The following is a 17,689-nucleotide window of genomic DNA, read 5'->3' as shown; positions in this document are numbered from 1 at the left end:
TGTCCTGCTTCAGGAGAGCACTGAGCTACTGAGCTTGGCCTTGGAGCAGCTGCATCCTGAGCTGCTCTTCAGGTGTCTGCACGAGCCAGGAGTTTGAAGGCATCTGCTGCCACCAGCACTGTGCTCCTGAGCTCTGAATCACTCCCTGCTTTCAGCTTCCCACTGAGGCCTCTGGAAGTGTGCAGTGAGCTGAGCTTCTGGGCTGCAGCCACCCCTGCTCTACAGCAGCATGATGGACACACAGATCCATGTGTGCTTGGGACAGAACCAGAGAATCAGGAAATCATTAAGGTTGGAAAAGCTCTAGGACTGAGTCCAACCATTAACCCAGCACTAACCCGTGTCCCCAGCTGCCACACTCATGTGTTTTTAGAGCACTTCCAAGGATGGTGACTCCACCACTGCACTGGCAGCCTGTGCCAATACCTGACCATACTTTCCATGACAAAATTTTCCTTAATATTCAATCTAAACCTCCTCTGGTACAATTTGAAGCTGTTTCCTCTTGTTCTTTTGCTTTATTCCTGGGGGAGGAGACTAACCCCAAACAGGGGCAGGGAAGTCCTCTCCCCTTGTGTGTGGATGGCCCTGACAGGATAAATGCTGGGTTACAGTCTTCTCCATCTGTACTCTGAGGATGTTGGCAACATCCCAGTCCCACATGCTCAGGCAGGGACAGAAAACTTTACATTTCTCTTTAAGAACTGTGACAGGCTGGGGAGGCTGAACTAGGCTGAGGGGCAGGTAAGAAATTCCAGGCATTTCTCTGTGACAGCGAATCCCATCAGCTCTGATGGATGTGCCCTCCTCCCAGCAGGACTGGGGACTCCAGGTGTGCTGCCCACAGGTGTGCTGGGCTCACCAGATGCCTGAACTTGGGAGCAGTGCTGGAAGGGAGGTGACCTTGTGAACTCTGGGAACCTGCAGGGGGGGAATTTGCTGGGAATTTGCTGGTACAAAGCCTGTCCCAGGTGAGAGCTCAGCTCTGCTGCTGGAGCACAGCACTGGGAGAGAGCTGCCAGGGCTGGGATCAGGCTGGTCCTGCCCAAGGCTGGGGACGCTCTCAGGAGAGCAGGGAACTGCACCTGCCTGGATTTGGTGTGCCATGAGCACTATTGCTTTGTCCCATGCTGTCCAAAGGCTGGATCCTTGATCCTTGGCCCTTGGCCTGGGTCTGTGAAGCTTTGGGCTGAGCCTGGCCAGAGCTCAGGGTGTGTTTGCCCCTTGCAAGACCTTCCAGTGTGGTCTGTTTTGGGGAGCTCCCAGAGCAGGGCATCACTCTGCCCTGCCCTGTCCTCTCCAGAGCTCTGTGACACCCCAGCACTAAAGTCCTGTCCCAGCCCCACTCTGTCCCAGCACTGCCCCTCTGCCTGGGGACCGAGGCACATGGGAGATGGTGCTGAGAACAAGATGTGAGCTCCTAAACCACCATGAGCTGTGCAAGGCAGGGCACACGTGGAAGTCTTGGCAGGGCACTTTTGAGGGAGTTGTGTCTGAGGGAGCCTGGGATGGAGCTGGGGGCAGCTGGGGTGGCTGGTGGGGAGCATTGCTGCAGGGAATGTGGGCTTTGGAGTGCTGGCACCTCCAGCTGTGAGGCCAGAGCAGCAGTGCTGTGGGCAGGTGATGGGACAGGTGGTGTCCTGGAGCTGCTGGTGAGGTGCAGGGTGTTGGCCCAGTCAGGGGGGATGTGTCTGTGGGCCAGGAGGATGCTATGCAGCCTGTGCTGTCTTGCTTCCATTCCCATCCCACAGAGAATGATGAGGTTAAACAGGAACATTTGCATTGGGACCATTCCCTATATTGACAATTCTGTAATCCACATCCTGGAGGTTCCCCTCCAGTTAATCTCATTTAACCCTGTTTTCCCTCCTGTATTTCCCTCCCCTGCTCTCCAAATGCTGTCAGAGCTGTTGGCAGTGACAGCACCTGGCAGTGGCATTAATTGCTTATCTGAGGATGAGGTAACAGAGCAGGCTGCTAATTAAATTTATCCCTCGGGAAGCAGGAGGACCCGTGTGGCCCCTGGCACCTGCAGGTCCCAGCTCCTCGCTCCTTCCCAGCTGCAGCCAGCTCCAGGATCCAAGGGTGTCACCACTGCCTCCCCAAGGCCCAGCTGAGTCCCCTTCCCTGCAGCCCTCTGCAGGCTGGGGACACAGGGGGGATTGGAAGAGGATCCAAAGGCCACCCTGTCACTGAGAGGACAAACCCCATCAGGTGAGGGACAGGGGACAGGAACAAGCAGAGGAGGGAAAATTTACAAGTGAGACAAAGTGATGCCTGCTTAGATACAGAATTGAAAACAAGGGTCAAGGTGCAAGGGACAGAATGGAGCAGAATATGAGAAAAGTGACAATGTCATTGCAGCAGCCACCTCATCTTCCAAGCAGGGTATGGTTGATGAAAGGAAAAAGGGGGAAATTCAGAGCTGGTTAGACAAAATAGCTCTGCACAGAACATCATAAATGGCTTTAAGTTGGAACAGAGTAGATTTAGATGGGATCTTGGGAAGGAATTCTTGCCTGTGAGGCTGGGGAGGCCCTGGCACAGAGGCCCCCTAGGAGCTGTGGCTGCCCCATCCTTGTCAGTGTCCAAGGCCAGGTTGGACAGGGCTTGGAGCAGCCTGGGAAAGTGGCAGGTAATTGAACCTGAGATGAGCTCTAAGGTCCCTTTGAACCTAAACCCTCCTGTCATTCCACGATTCTGTGAAATACCCCACACACCATGGACAGCACAGAGCCAGAAGTGCTGGCCAGGGAGGGTCTGGGGTCTCATGTCCAATGTCCATTTGCACTGGGGGTGCCACCAGCATGAGCTCAAGGCAGCCATGGAATTGGGCTCAATCTACCCCAAGGATGGAACTCTACCACCCCTCTCCCAGGTCAGCACCATCTTTTGGAGAAGTAGCTTTTCGTAATGTCCTGTCTGAACTTGTGGTCCTTGTCCTGTGTGGCAGAGTCTGGCACCCTGAGAAGTGTTTGAGCCTATCTTCAGCAGGTGCACTTAGATCCCCCCTTACCCCAGGATCCCCAGTTACCCCATCCAGCTCTTCCCACTGCTCCCATACCCTGTGCCCCAGGGATGACCCTGTTGGTGACTCTCCACTGGACTCTCCTGCTTCTCCATATCACCCCTGAGCTGGGCAGCCCTAGTGTAACCATGGCAGCATCCCCAGTGCCTTGCAAGGGAAAGGAAAACACCTCCCCCAGTGTCCTGGCCATGCTCCTCCTGGCTTGGCCCAGGACATTGCTTTCCTTATTCTCCATAAGAGCATATCTGTGGGACTCATTTTATGTGGGGTCAGAGTGGGAGCAGCACTGTGGTGTGGGGCCAAGGCACCCACCTAGGGTTTGTGGGGTGATGAGGGTGCCAGTGGCAGCAGGGAGGGCTGTGGGGCTGGGACCCCAAGAGCATGGAGAAGGGATCCCAAAAGCATGGAGAGGGACCCCATAGGCCCAGAGGAGGTGGCCAGGGGAGCAGCCCTGGGTCCTGCAGCAGCAGGGAAACTGCAGAGCCAGCCCCCAGCCCCGGCCCCGAGGGAGAAAGGAGCCAGGGGGGAGATAAGGCTGGGGATTTAAGGCTCCTGGCAGATCCTGACAGCCAGGGCTGCCTGGCTTCCATCAGCCGTTAAAAATGCCTCTCTGGAGTTCACGGATCCTTGCTGCCAGCAGAAACAGGGCCAGGCAGAGGGGGTGAGAAGAATCCTTCCTCCCTCAGAGCCCTCAGCATGGGCTGAAGGTGCCATTTTAGGAACTTTTATTGCAGGAGGGAGCTGCTTGCTGAGAGCTGTTTCCAGGAGGGGCCTGGAGTGGACTCAGAAGGCCAGGGCAGTTTGGGATGCAGGAGAGCCTGGCTGGAGCCTGCCCAGCTCACACTGGATTAATTAAACACTTGGTTAGAGAGAGGCAGTGAGACACGAAGGAGCAGGGAACCCCTGTGTGGCCCCTCCTGCACATTTGGCCAAAGGCTTTCCCTGAGCCGTGGGATGTCTTTCCCTGCTGAGCTGCTGCGGGACAGGAGGGCTGGAAGCTTGGTGCCAGCAGCAGAGGTGGCCTTGCCTCCCACATCCTGGTGTGGTCCTCTGCAGGAGGGCAGGATGCTCCGTGGGTCCTTCCCTTGGCATTCCCTTCCCTTCAGGAGCAGGACACAATGATCCTTGTGGGTCTCCTCCAGCTCAGTGTATTCTGTGATTCCCAAAGCACATGGCTTCCCAGGCACCTTTCCATGCCCTGGGAGTGAGGGAGTGAGTGAGTGAGTGAGTGAGTGAGTGAGTGAGTGAGTGAGTGAGTGAGTGAGTGAGTGAGTAGCAAGGAGCCCTGCTGCTGCTCAGCACCCCCAGCCTGGCTGCAGAGAGCCCCAGCCAGTGCTCCAGGCTGCCCCCAGGGCTGTACCCCAGCAGGGCAGCCAGCCATGGGGCTGTGCAGCAGCCAGGCAGTTAAAGGTGCCTGTGAGCCCTGTTAGCATCCCATCACTGCTGGAGGTGGGGAAAGTGCTGCAGTGATGGGGCCAGAGCCACTGGCACTGAATCACCCTCCGGGGATGAAGGTTGCTTGGATAAAGTAGATATTTCTGTGCTTTCACTGTTTAATTTCCCTCTTTGCAAGCAGGAATTCCTATGGATGTCCTTGCTGCAAGCCTAAGGAAAAGCAGCAATGTCCCAAAGCTGCTGTCACCTCCCAGGGCAGAAAACTGGGATGTCCTCATGTCTGTGTCAGGCTGGACATGAGGAAAAGGTTCTTCCCCCAGAGGGTGCAGTCTCTGCCCAGGCTCCCCAGGGAATGGGCACAGCCCTGAGGCTGCCACAGCAGCATTTGGACAAGGCTCTCAGGGATGCACAGGATGGGGTGTCTGTGCAGGGCCAGGAGCTGGACAGGATGATCTTGTGGGTCCCTTCCAGCTCAGGATATTCCATGATTCTGTGATGCTTCCAGCACATGGTGAGAACATTCCCATTGTTCAGGCAGGAGGGGTTTTAGCCCCTGTGTGAAGATTTCACTTTTGATTTGGTGTTTATTCTGGAAACAAGAAATTGAGTAAATTCCTAAAGAAAATCTGTTTTCTCACCCAGGGGAAGACCTGGAGGGAGCAGAACAGTTTTGAAGACAATGTTCATTTATTTTACTTCTGGAGGTTGTCATTACTGGAGAAAAATAAATCAATAGAAAAAAGGACTTTGCATCAAATTTCAGTGATTTTCCTGTCTTTGCACATGATTTCAGAACATTTAACTTTGGAGAAGTTCTGATTTTTTCAGGATTATTTTATCCCATGTGGGACCTGCTGGGGAGGAAGGGACTTGCCAAAACTCCTGACTGTGCTTTGGTGGCTCATGCAAAGAGTTTCAGTGTCCCAGCTTGGCATTTTTGAGGAACAACCACTGAGCCTCAGTTTTTATCCCTCTCCAGCCATTGACCTGTGCCAGTGCCAATGTGGGGAATGTTTTTATCCCTTGGAGTAGTCACCACACTCCACAGCCTGGGCACTTTTTGGATGTCTCTCTGTCTTGATGCAGAGGAAGCATTATAGGAAAGTATCTATTTTTAAAATAAACCTCAGGAAGGTGAAAGAGGCCCCTGTCTGAAACTACCCTTGCTGGAATGACCCTGCATTTCACCTGGGCTGTCAGATGAGAGCAATTTTATCTCTTGGTCTTTTGTGTGTCTCAAATATTGGTATTAGTGCAGGAAGCCTGTTATCATGTCCTCATTGTTTCTGGGGAATGCAGAACTGCCCAGCCATCACCTCTCCCAACAGCTTAACACCCTCTGAGATGGGCTGGTCCCGAGGGAAGTGGGTCAGGAATGGAATGGAACAGGTGAGGGATCGATGGAAAGATCCAGGAACATGAGGAGGATCCTGGTTCTCAACAGCTCCTTTGACCAGAAGAGGAAGGAGGGACAATGCAAGCAGGAAGGCTGATGGAATTTCTCTGTAGAGCTTTTCTCTTTGGAAACTCAGGCTAATTCTGGAGGAAAGGAGATGACAACTGAAGAAAAAAACCAACCTTCTTTTTTTCCTTTTTTCCCAAATAAGAAATAGCTGCTTCTTAGAAATGGCTCTTGCTCAGAGCAACCCCAGTGAATGCTTGTCCCAGGCTGTTTTCTGATCTGCCTCATTCCTGGGAGCCTTGGCAGGTGACTGAAGGAGAAGTTTGTTAAACTTGTTTCAGCACAGGAAGCACCTGCCTCCCCCCAGGCTCTTCAGGCTGTGTAAGAATTAACAGCAACAGAAAGTCACAACAGGAGTAACCACAGAGGAACAGTCTGAGCTGAGCCTTTCCTTGGGCACTGGTGATCCTGGGCTTGGAAGGGACTTCCTGGTATTGAAAGCTGTTATCCATGAGTGCTGAATCTGTTAGTGCTGGATCACAGTGTGGCCCAGCCTTCACCACTGTCTGCTGTGGGCACCACACACCCCCGTGTCCCCCTCACCTGCCCTGTGGGGCTGGACACACGTGGGGTGGAGTGGCTGCTGCTTATGGAGCATCTTCTTCACCTGTGAGGGGCTCAGAGCCTGGAGGCAGAGCCCAGCCCGCTGCTACTGCTCAGCAGAACCAACAATTTATTTGTAATATTGAGTCGTAAAATCATTACGGTTGGGAATGTCCCCTAGGATCATCAAGCCAGCACTGCCATGTCCCCAGGTGCCACATGTACAAAGTCCTGAAGACAAGACTCCGTGGAGAGTTGCAAAAGGACCCTATGACACAGTGTGACCAGGGAGTGAGAAGGCAATTGGAATTCAAAAGACTTGAGGTGTACAAATGGGAGAAAACAACCCCAGGTTCATGGAATGGTGCAATCACAGAATGCTTTGGGTTTGGAGGTGCCTTAAAGAACATCTGCAATGGGGCATCTTTGATAGACCAATTCATGCACACCTGCACAGAGATGAGCTGGGAGCTGGCCCAATGTCCCTCACAACTCAGATCTTGGGGCTTTCACAGTCAGTGGTTAAAAAATAATGTGGGCATTGCTGAAAAAAGAAGAGAATAAAACAGTGAATGTTGTTATGCAGTGTGGGGCATGACAGAGATTTGGACAGCTCTAGAGATTGTGGACAAGGCAGATGGTGATTGTGTGTCCATCAGCAATGGAAATGTGGGATGGCATCAAGAATGGCAGCTTGGCTTCAAAGCAGACAGCAGCAGTTTCTTCCTGCAGCATGTGGTTACAGCACAGGGCTCTTCAGGGGTGAAACAGGTGCAGGACATTTGCAGGGAATAAAAAACAGAGTGGGTAACGTGGAGAAACACCCACGTGGGGTATTGAGTGCAAGGAGCTGCATTTCAGAAGGGAGTGGGGAAGTGTTGTGGGCAACACGTGCACCTGGTTCATGCCCTGCTCCTTGGGTGGTCATGGAATCATGGAATATCCTCACTTGGAAGAGACACACAGGGATCAAATCCAACCCTTGACCCTGCTCAGACACCCCAACAATCCCACCCTGTGTGTCCCTGGAGCAGTGTCCCAGTGCTCCTGGAGCTCTGGCAGCTCAGGGCTGTGCCCATTCCCTGGGGAGCCTGGGCAGTGCCTGCACCCTCTGGGGGATGAACCTTTCCTGATATCCAACCTAAACCCCCCTGGCAGTCGCTGTTGGGGGGAGGATTCTGGTGTCCATGGTCTGACCTGGTACAGCCACTGACATCTTATGTGGCAGTGGCTAAAAATTCCCTCTGCACTCCTACAATCCCTGTTCTGCACTCGTGGTTGGGAAACAGGGACAGAGGTGTCTATGTGGGGACCCATCTCTGCAGGTGCCTCCTCAGGGCCTTCCCACCATCTGCTCCTTCTCTATGGTGCCCACCTGCAGTTGTCAGGATTTCCTTTGGACTCTGCAGAGCCCCAGGGATGGTTTGGGCAGCTCCAGGCATCTCCCCAGCCCCCTTCTCACTGCTCACCACTGCTCTCTTCTCTTCCAGGCTGCCCCTCAGGAACATTCAAGGCCAGCCAGGGGGATGAGGGGTGTGTCCACTGCCCCATCAACAGCCGGACAACCTCAGAAGGGGCCACAAACTGCGTGTGCCGGAATGGATATTACCGGGCAGACGCCGACCCCGTGGACATGCCGTGCACCAGTATGTGGGGCTGGGCAACTGGGGGGGAGCCATGTGGTGGGGAACAGAGATAGCACTCAGTCAAAGCACCGAGGGATGCTTGACAAAGGTGTCTGTCCCAGTGGGGTTTGGGGGACACTACACAAACTAACTGGTAAATTTTGCCAGGACTTTCATACAATCAAATTAGCCTGGGCTAAGAGGACTGGTTTCATTTCCACTCTTTGCTTTGATGTCCAGCTTGCTGCACACATCCCTGACACCAAGAGAAGTAGGGATTTATTAAGAGGCCTCAAATAGATCCACCTTGGGCAGCATGACCCAAAATGGCCGCAAAAATGGATGATAGGTCTCACACTTTTATAAATTTTGGTCCATTTGCAGATTGGAGCTAATTGTCCAATTACAGCTTTAGCCCATAAAGTCCCATCCTTCTTGTTTTCACTCTTTTGTCCGTATTGTTTATGCTCTTGGGCCTGAGATCTGAATCATTTGTGCTTAGTCCCCAGCTAGAGAAGGAATTGTTTTATCTACCTATTCTGTGGAGAGAGCTCACCATCCCCTAATATGAAGCCCAGACTTACACACTAAAGCAGAATAGAATCTGAAAAATATAAAAGCTGAAATCTGAGGCATCAGGGGTGGGCAGTGTCCCTGGGCAGTGCTGGCTGAGCCCCTGTGGGCTGGAAGCCCCTGTGGGCTGGGCTCACGCAGAGTCCTGCCCAGGGATGGGGAGGAGGAGGGGTGCAGCTGCTCACACCTTCCTGTCTGCTCCCTTTGCAGCCATCCCGTCCGCCCCGCAGGCCGTGATCTCCAGCGTGAACGAGACGTCGCTGATGCTGGAGTGGAGCCCCCCGCGGGACTCGGGGGGCCGCGAGGACCTGGTGTACAACATCATCTGCAAGAGCTGCGGGGCCGGGCGCGGGGCCTGCACGCGCTGCGGGGACAACGTGCAGTTCGCCCCGCGCCAGCTGGGCCTCACCGAGCCCCGCATCTACATCAGCGACCTGCTGGCCCACACCCAGTACACCTTCGAGATCCAGGCCGTCAACGGCGTCACCGACCAGAGCCCCTTCTCCCCGCAGTTCGCCTCTGTGAACATCACCACCAACCAGGCCGGTAAGGCTCGATCCCCCTCCCTCAGAGCACCTACTCTGGGGTGGGGTGGGCTGGGGGGTGCCCTGTGAAGGCTGAGCTAGAACAGAGACTAGACAGAGCTAAAGAATAAAGTAGGGATTTATTAAGAGGCCTCAAATAGATCCACCTTGGGCAGCACAACCCAAAGTGGCCACAAAAATGGATGACCGGTCATAGGATCTCACACACTTTTATATATTTTGGTCCATTAGCCCATGAAGTCCCATCCTTCTTTTCTCTCTTCAGCCCACATTGTTTATGCTCTTGCACCTGAGATTTGGATCATTTGTCCTTGGTCCCCAGCTAGAGCAGGAATTGTTTTATCTACCTATTCTGTGATGAGAGCTCACCATCAACTAATATGAAGCCCAGACCCACACACTAAAGCAGAATAGAATCTGAAAAATATAAAAGCCAAAACCTGAGGCATCAGGGGTGGGCAGTGTCCCTGGGCAGTGCTGGCTGAGCCCCTGTGGGCTGGAAGGGGACAAGAGTGGGGTGAGGTGTTGCTTATTCCATAATGTTGGTGGTGATGAGTGCCTGGCAATTCCTGAGTGAATCCCAAGCCCTGGGTGTCAAAATATCCCTTATTTCAGTGAAAAGCTGGAGCATGCCCCAAGGCAGAGCTGCCTCCCCATCATGGCAGCAGAACAGCTGGTGGCACTGTCCCCTGGTGTCACAGCATCACTCTCCAGCACTGGGTGTGGCTGGGCCTGAGGCTGTTGCCTCCAAGCATCATTGCAGGAACCATCAGAGTGTTGCAGACAAACTCCTGGTTCCTGGGGAGGGAAGGTGAGGTGGCTCCAGCATTTTGATGGGAGCTGCAGTCCCTGCTTGGACTGTAGAGAGAGCCAAGACAGACTGAGAAAGCAAAGGAGAGATGCACAGGAGAGGGGCTGGGAGATGAATATTTGGGATAACAGTCTGGGAATCTGCTCCAGTTCCTGTGCCACTGCAGAGTCACCTGGTGAAGCAGCTGAAGCACAGAGCTGGGAGGGTTTCAGTGGGGGTCTCCAGCTCTGTGCAGGGTGGGTTTGCTGGGGGAGGGGTGGTCAGAGTGGCTGGTAGTGCTGCTCCCAGGAGGGTCCCCAGCAGCCCCCTGGCAGCGGTGCTGCTGCCAGGGAGCCCCACTGAGCTGCGGCCAGGGGCTGCCTTCCCAGCCCACCTGGAAGCCATCTGGAGCTGGGGCTGGGGCTTGGCTGAATGGGATTGAGGTGGAAGGATGCCAGTGAGGCACAGCCCTGCTGGGGAGCAGGAGAGATTCTGGTCCCTCTGAAGTGCCCTGGACACTAGCTGACCCCAGGGCTGAATTTGGCAGCCATGGGTGAATCACCTGGAGGCCATGGTGTGTCCTGGCTGCCAGGGGTGGTGGGTGGGGTAAAACAGGAGTAGGGCAGGTGGGCATCACTTCCAGAGCATGAGGGCAGAGGGAACCTGCAGAAATGCCTGGGGGAATTCTTATGGTGCCCTTTGATCTGGAGTTAGCTCGGGAGTGGGGCCAGGGTGTTTTTGAAGCCCTGGAGGCAGGTCTGACACAGGCTGAGCCATGGTTTGGCTCCAAGCAGAGACATGGCTGCCCAAGGAGGAGAGGGGAATTGGTCTGGGTGATCAGCTTCCTTTACCTGATGGAGATGGGGTGGCTGTAATGCTGCCTGGAGCTGTGGTCCTGTACTATGGATTAATGATTTGATGCTCATATTTCATACTTGCATTTCTCCGCTGTGCTTAAATCTTCATGTATCACCCGTGGCTGCTCCCACCTCAGCAAAACCAGCGAGCTGAGTCGAAGGCAAATCCTTTTCAGTCCCCTGCATCCTCCTCCTTGTGTTTTCCTGGTTTGACACTCCTTTATTATCAGGGCTCACACTTCTCAGCCTGTGTGATGTCTCTCTTAATGTATCTATTCATTAGCACTAAACACTAACTGTCTGCTTGCTAATTCCTCTGTAATTAGAGGCTCTGGATTCTTCTGCTTACACTCGCACCGGCACTGCCTGGCAGCCTTGATGTAGATCATTAGCAGTTGGTAACAGAAGCTGCAGACACAAAGGCAGAGCTGGGACAGGAGAATGGGGAGTGCTGGGGGAGAGGAGAGGGAGCAGAGGGAGGATGAGCCTCCCTCTGCCTTGGCTCTGGATAGAGGAGCCAGCTGGGGCTCCATTGTTGAATGTGTGATGGGGTTGTGCTCCTGCCACAGCTGGACAAAACAAAGTGCCCACCACCCCTCGGGGTCCTGCAGCCCTGCAGGAAGCAAAGAAAATCCCCCTGGTGCCCCAAGGGACACAGGGTGTGTGCTGGGGACTCCCTGTGCTGCAGGACTGAGGAGAGATGCCCCATCACCAGCAGCATCCAAAACCTTCGGGTGTCACCAGTTCTTCAGCACCCACATTGTATAAGGGCATGGAGTGCCAGGACAAGGGGGGATGGCTCCCCACTGCCAGAGGACAGGGTTAGATGGAATATTGGGAAGGAATTCTTCCCTGGGAGGGTGAGGAGGCCCTGGCACAGGTTGCCCAGAGAAGCTGTAGCTGTCCCATCCCTGGAATTGCCCAAAACCAAGTTGGATGTGGCTTGGAGCACCCTGGGATAGTAGAAGCTGTCCCAGTCCATGGCAATGGATGATGAGCTTTTATATCCCTTGCAATCCAAACCATTCTGGGATCCCAGGAGAAATCTCCTGTGAGAGTAAGAAAACAACCCCTCTAGGGCAGCCAGAGGGAAGGAAGGTCCTGAGTGTGGCCAGGTGAGTGGCACATGCTGGGTGATGGTTGGGTAGCCATCATCCCATGGCCATGACTCCTTCCAGCAAACTGGATCCCCATAAACATGATCCTCCTGCCTTCCTGGGCAATGCCTTCTGTCACCTCTGAGCCCAGGCTGGGTTTTCTCTCTGCTCTTCTCAGCAGGCTCTCCTCAGCCTCCAGCTCCACACCGTGCATCTGCAGCTCACCTGCACTGCTGCTTCTCACACCCTGCAGGCGAGCAGTACCTCTCCCCCAAAGCCCAGCATCCCTTCAGGAGTGAAATCCAGGACTGTCCATGTGCCACAGTCCTGTCTGCAGGGACCGTGACAGAGCCTGGGTGCCACCAAAAGTCCTTTCCCAGCCATTCCTCAACAGATGATCTGTGCCAAGAGGGTGGCTGAGAGCCGTGCCAGCATGCCAAGGGGTCAAGGAGCTGAGCCCAGGGCTCTGGATAACAACACTTGACTAATTGAGAGCCTTGCCAGGCACCAGCTCTTGCTGGCAGCCCCTGACTACTAATTTGTGGCCTTTCTTTGGGGACTGCTGGGGAGTGGGGAGAGTCTTGGTGCTGTGAGGATTGACAGGCTCTGTCCACACCGTGGACAGGCTGAGTGCCCTGGGAAAGCTGAAGGAAAGGGCTCCATGGTCAGGGATGAGTTAATAGCAATGGGAAAGGCACTTCTTGGTAACTGGCTTCTGTGACCGGAGGAGGGAGGAAGAAGCCTTGGGCTCTGGAGTATCCAGAGACAAATTCAAGACCTCCCAGTGGTGGGGGTAAGAGAGCATCCAGGCTCTTGGGAATGTGTCCCTTTTGTGAGCAGCTCTTGTCACAGGGGATAAGGAGGGAGGATTAGTGCTGATGTCAGAGGCTCTTGGCTGCAAACAAAGCCACAGAGAGCCATAAAGGGCCCTTACAGAGGGAATACAAGGAGTGTGTGGTGAAGGAAACCAATCCACTGTCCTGATAAACCCATCAGGATGATTTCTGCCCCTCTGTAGATCTAGAAAAGTTGTTATGATTATTTGCATTATTATTCTGGGTGGCATTTTCCAGCAGTATGTCACAACATGGTGATATGGCTTAGTGGACAAAGTGGCATTCAGTCAAAAGTTGGACTTGATGATCTTGGAGGTTTTCTCCAACCTTCCATGATTCTCTAGGTCTCTTGGCCAGGAAGATGTGCAGCTCACAGCTCTGTCCCAGGTGCATGCCAGGCATCAGTAGGGTTTGAATGTCAGTGCCTGGCACAGCCCAGGCTGTGTCCCAGCCACGCAGGGTCTTTTGGGGAGTGCTGTCCCCACAGGCCTTGGAGGAGCCCCTGAGCTTAAGGACGGGTGGCCACAGTCCAAAGTGAGGACATGGGCCATGGCCCTGCTCTGCTGGGGTCTCCTAGCTCTGGACTGAGCCCAGCCTGATCCTGCTACAAACCTTGAGGAGTTCATCCATGAGCGATGGAGCACAGGCAAGAGGGGGGAAGGGGTTTTTCCCCTCACCTTCAAGCAAAACAATTCCCTTGCAGCCATGGCCCTGGAGCTCTGCTGGCAGAGGCAGCAGGGGCAGGGAGAGGTCAGGGAGCAGGGGAGGTGAAGGGATGAGCTGGGCAGGACCAGACCTTCTCACCAGCCATCCCAGCCTGCTGCTTGCTTGTCACATTAGTGATGCTGCTGGCTAGACAGGGACAGGAGACTTGTACTGCCTGGGGCACAGGGAGCCTTGCTTTTATCTTCTCACTTTCACTGTGTGTCAGAGGATGTGTGTGGCTCCCTGCTTGTGAGGGAGGCACAGGAGAGCCCGTGCTGCTCCGGACACGAGCAGGAGCAGTGGCTCCTCCTGTTCTCTCTTGTGCTGCTCAGCTGAGCCCTGCTGCAGCCAAGAGTTAGTGTCTGTGAAACCAGAACCTGGGAAAGTGCAGAAATTACCTCAAAGGGCTGGAATGAGCTTTCCAGAGCTTCAAAGCTCTGAGTATTTGTTTATAATAGAATCCCAGAATGGTTTGGGTTGGAAGGGACTTTAAAGATTACCCAGTCCCACCCCCTGCCATGGGCAGGGCCACCTTCCACTAGCACAGGTTGCTCCAAGCCCCATCCAAGCTGGCCTTGAACTTCAACAAGATTTTGACACTCCATTTTCCTGTTTCTTCCAGGATAAAAGGCAGGAAGTTGTAACATTTGAGTATCTCAGGTTCCTGATCCAACTTCCCTCTTACAGCATTCCCACTTACAGCAGTACATAAGCAAAGTCATGGCTTTGGGTAGACAGTTGTTGGTTATCTCCAAAAGCAGAGCTCTCCCCATGTCCCACTGACTTGTCCCACATCTGCACCACCCTCCTAGGGAGGGAACTTCTGATGGCCAACCTGACCCTCCCAAGCTATGATTTATGCCCACTGCTCTTCATTCAACTAAGTTTCAAAGGTTCTAGCCCAGAGATGTTTTAGATCAGCCTGAATACCAGTTCAGATCCCAGAATCTGGTTTGTGCTGGAGGGACCTTAAAGATCAGCTCATTCTACCCCCTCTCATGGGCAGGGACATCTTCCACTAGACCAGGCTGCTCCAAGCTCTGTCCAGCCTGGCCTGGAGCACTTCTAGGGATGGGGATTTTCCTCCAATTCAGTCCTGGCTTTACCTAAAACACCTTTCAGGAAGAGAATTAGTCTTGAGCCATGAAGAGACAGGCAGCACATTACGTCCTTGTACATGAGCCTATGTAGATCACTGCCTTTTTTCCCAATGAAATCACTGATTTTCTGAGGAAATACAGGAGACTGTCTGTCAGGACACCAGTAAAACATTTGATTTGGGGATCTGCAAGCTGGAAGTGGTTCTGTGAAGTCTGTCCAGGAACTGCAGAAATGGGAGACCACAATGACCTGAGTGGGGAAGCATCAGCTGAGCTGGGGTGACTGAGGTCCATGAGAAGCACTTTCATACTTCTTGATGTTTCAAGACCTGGTAGGGTACTTCTTGTGCAGAAAACTGACACAAAAGAGGGAAAAGCAGAAATTTCCTGAGCTTTGGGCCATCTCACACATGGAGGAGCCAGGACAAAGCCTGTTTCTCTGTGTGACACAGCAAGCTGGAGGATCTGCTGGGCTGCTGTCCTGAGGTCACTTAAATCCAGGTTTCATATTTGGAGACTTCCCTGGATGTGTTTCTGTGACAATTCAGCCTGCTCCCATGCTCCAAACCTCCTGAAACCTTGACATCCTCACGGCTGCTTCTCTTACCCTGTTAAGATCCAGACCTTGCCTTCCATGGACCCGTGTCACCATCCTGGTTCTGTCATCTATCTTCTCTCCCTCCTCCATTGACCCACAGCTCCCATCTTCACCCTGATGGCCACCAAAACGTGATGTGGCTTTGCTTTTGCTGCCCTCCTCCCCCCTCTTGCTGCCCCAGCCTGTTGCCTTCACTGCATCCCCCCAGCCTGCAGCAGCTGGCAGCGAGTGCCCAGGAGGGATCCTGCCATGCCCAAATCCCTTCTCCTCTGCCACTGGAGACCATCAGCAGCAGATGGCAGGAGCTTTGTCAGCTGCTGGCTCCTCAGGAGCCTCTTCCCTCTCCTGTGGTGGGCAGTTGGGGGATGTTGGCAGAGCAGGGGATGGGCTGCACTGCTGGAGCTTCCTGAGCAGATGCCCTTCCCTGCCCGCCACCATCTCTGTGGGCTCCTCCTCCTGCTGACTCCCAGGCTTCCCTGTTGCACAAATTACACCATGAGTTTGAGGATCGTTTTTCCACACCTGCCTGGGCCTTCAGAAACCTATTCCAGTGCATCTGGATCTGACTTTGGTCAGAAACAACAGTCTGTCCATGATGGATGAGGTGGAAAGTCCCTTCTGCTAAATCAGGGGCTCCCTCAGTGTGCCACCATCCCTGCTCTGTGCTGGGAGCTGATGGGAAGGCTCCAGGGCTCTCCTTTTCCTCCTGTGTTCCAGATGGCTGATTTATGTCTCCTGCTGCCCTTGGCAAACACAGCCCTGGGGCAGTGCCCTGGGGCAGGTGGGGAGGCTGGCAGTTCTTCCAAAGGGGTTACTGCAGCTTCCTGGCTGGGTGTCCTTCAGTCCTTTTTGGGGTCCCTGTGGGAAGGGATAAGTCTCTGTGTGCTCCTGTGCAAGTAGGAAGATGCTCACAGTGCCTGGCCCTCCACAGGCTGGTCCATGGCCATCCCTGCCCTGGCAGGAGTGCAGGAGGCAGCTGCATCTCTGGGGCTGGGCAGGGAATGCTCTTCCCAAGAGAAAATGGGATTTCCAAAACTTTCCCCTACGCAGGGAACCTGGTGGAGTTCGCCAAGCAAGAGACCAAGGGAAAAGGTTCAGTCACAAATTAGCAAGACTTAGTGATGCTCCAAGGGGTGGAGCCCTCCTCCAGAGCCAGGCTGGGAGAGCTGGGGGGGGTCACCTTGAGAAGAGAAGGCTCCAGGGAGACCTCAGAGCCCCTTCTGGGGCCTAAAGGGGACCCAGGAGAGCAGGAGAGGGACTGGGAACAAGGGATGGAGGGACAGGACACAGGGAATGGCTCCCACTGCCAGAGGGCAGGGATGGATGGGATATTGGGCAGGGATTCCTGGCTGTGAGGGTGGGCAGGCCCTGGCACAGGGTGCCCAGAGCAGCTGTGGCTGCCCCTGGATCCCTGGCAGTGCCCAAGGCCAGGCTGGACAGGGCTGGGAGCAGCCTGGGCTATGGAAGGTGGCCCTGCCCATGGCAGGGGTGGAAAGGTCCTTTCCAACCGGAACCATTCTGTGATTCCGTGGATGCTCTGCAGCAGACATCACTCTTTCAAGGACTATAGCTCTAAGCTTTCTGTGTTTGAAATTTTGAAGTCAGGTTGTTCCTAAGGGCAGTTATCATTGCAATTAATGCAATTAATGACAGCAATTAATGACAGCAATTAATTGGCACTTTTTGGGAAAGTATATTTTTATGGAAAATCTGGGGGCAGGTTGGAGGTGGGGGGGTCTGGCTCCCTCTGTGTTCCTGCTTCCCTGCAGCCATTTGCTGGGGACATGCCATGATCTGGAGCAGATGAGTTTTCCATGTGCAGAGGGGTCCAGGAGGTGGGGACACCCTTGGCACCTTGTGACCCCAAAGCAGCTCTGGCAGCAGTGCGGGGGGTGCCAGGAGCCTCTGGAGCAGCTCCTCTGTGTGGGAACAAAGCCCTGCAGGCCGGGTGACACATGCAAATGGGACTGCAAACCCCACTGAACAAAGAGCTCAAACACAGCCAAACCCTCGGCTGCCTGGGCCAAGTCGCTGGGCTTGTGGCATTAGCAACTGCTTTAAAGGCTGTAATCTACACCAAAGCCTGCCTTGATTTAAGTGGGGCTGCAGCCAGGACCAGCTTTGGGCTGCTTTGCCATGTTTTTAAGATTTTCCAGCGTTTGTAGTTACAGACTCAAGGAGCTGCAGGCTGGGCCCACTGGGAAGTTTTCCAGACACTTGACACAGTGTGGGTACCACTCTGATGGGGCCACCTTGCCAAGAACCTCGGAACAAAAACCTCACACACTGTGAAACACCAATTTTCCAGAGCTCCAGCAAGTCCAGGAATATCCCAGACCTGAGAATTTTTACTCCTTTAAGGGCAAATGTTGCTTATTAAAGAGCCCCAGTGCTGCCATTCCTTGCTTTCCTCAGCTTCTGCTGGAGAGAATTGGCTCCAAAGGTGTGTGGCTCCTGAACATGGCATTACAGGGGCAGAACTGGGAAAGGAATTGGGGGGACAAGTGTTGTAATAGTCCAAGGAATAATGAACCC

The 17,689-nt window shown here is 53.9% G+C and overlaps 1 protein-coding gene across 5 annotated transcripts in view; it reads left to right on the top strand.

The window, feature by feature from the left end:
* EPHB2 (EPH receptor B2) overlaps window positions 1-17,689 on the top strand; it is an 89,758-nt gene that overhangs the window by 36,768 nt on the left and 35,301 nt on the right. For 4 of the 5 annotated variants that reach the window (XM_014309977.2, XM_031062909.1, XM_005428162.2 and 1 more), the window contains exons 3-4: window positions 7,919-8,074; window positions 8,837-9,172. In XM_014309977.2, the coding sequence (XP_014165452.1) occupies window positions 7,919-8,074; window positions 8,837-9,172 (492 nt within the window). The remainder of the gene's footprint in view (window positions 1-7,918; window positions 8,075-8,836; window positions 9,173-17,689) is intronic. The other variant, XM_031062910.1, reaches the window with a different exon arrangement.

This window comes from Geospiza fortis, unplaced genomic scaffold, assembly GCF_000277835.1.
Source record: "Geospiza fortis unplaced genomic scaffold, GeoFor_1.0 scaffold353, whole genome shotgun sequence".
Classification (NCBI taxonomy): domain Eukaryota; kingdom Metazoa; phylum Chordata; class Aves; order Passeriformes; family Thraupidae; genus Geospiza; species Geospiza fortis.
Note: the sequence above shows the minus strand (reverse complement) of the source record. Positions and strands in the feature narration are given on the sequence as shown.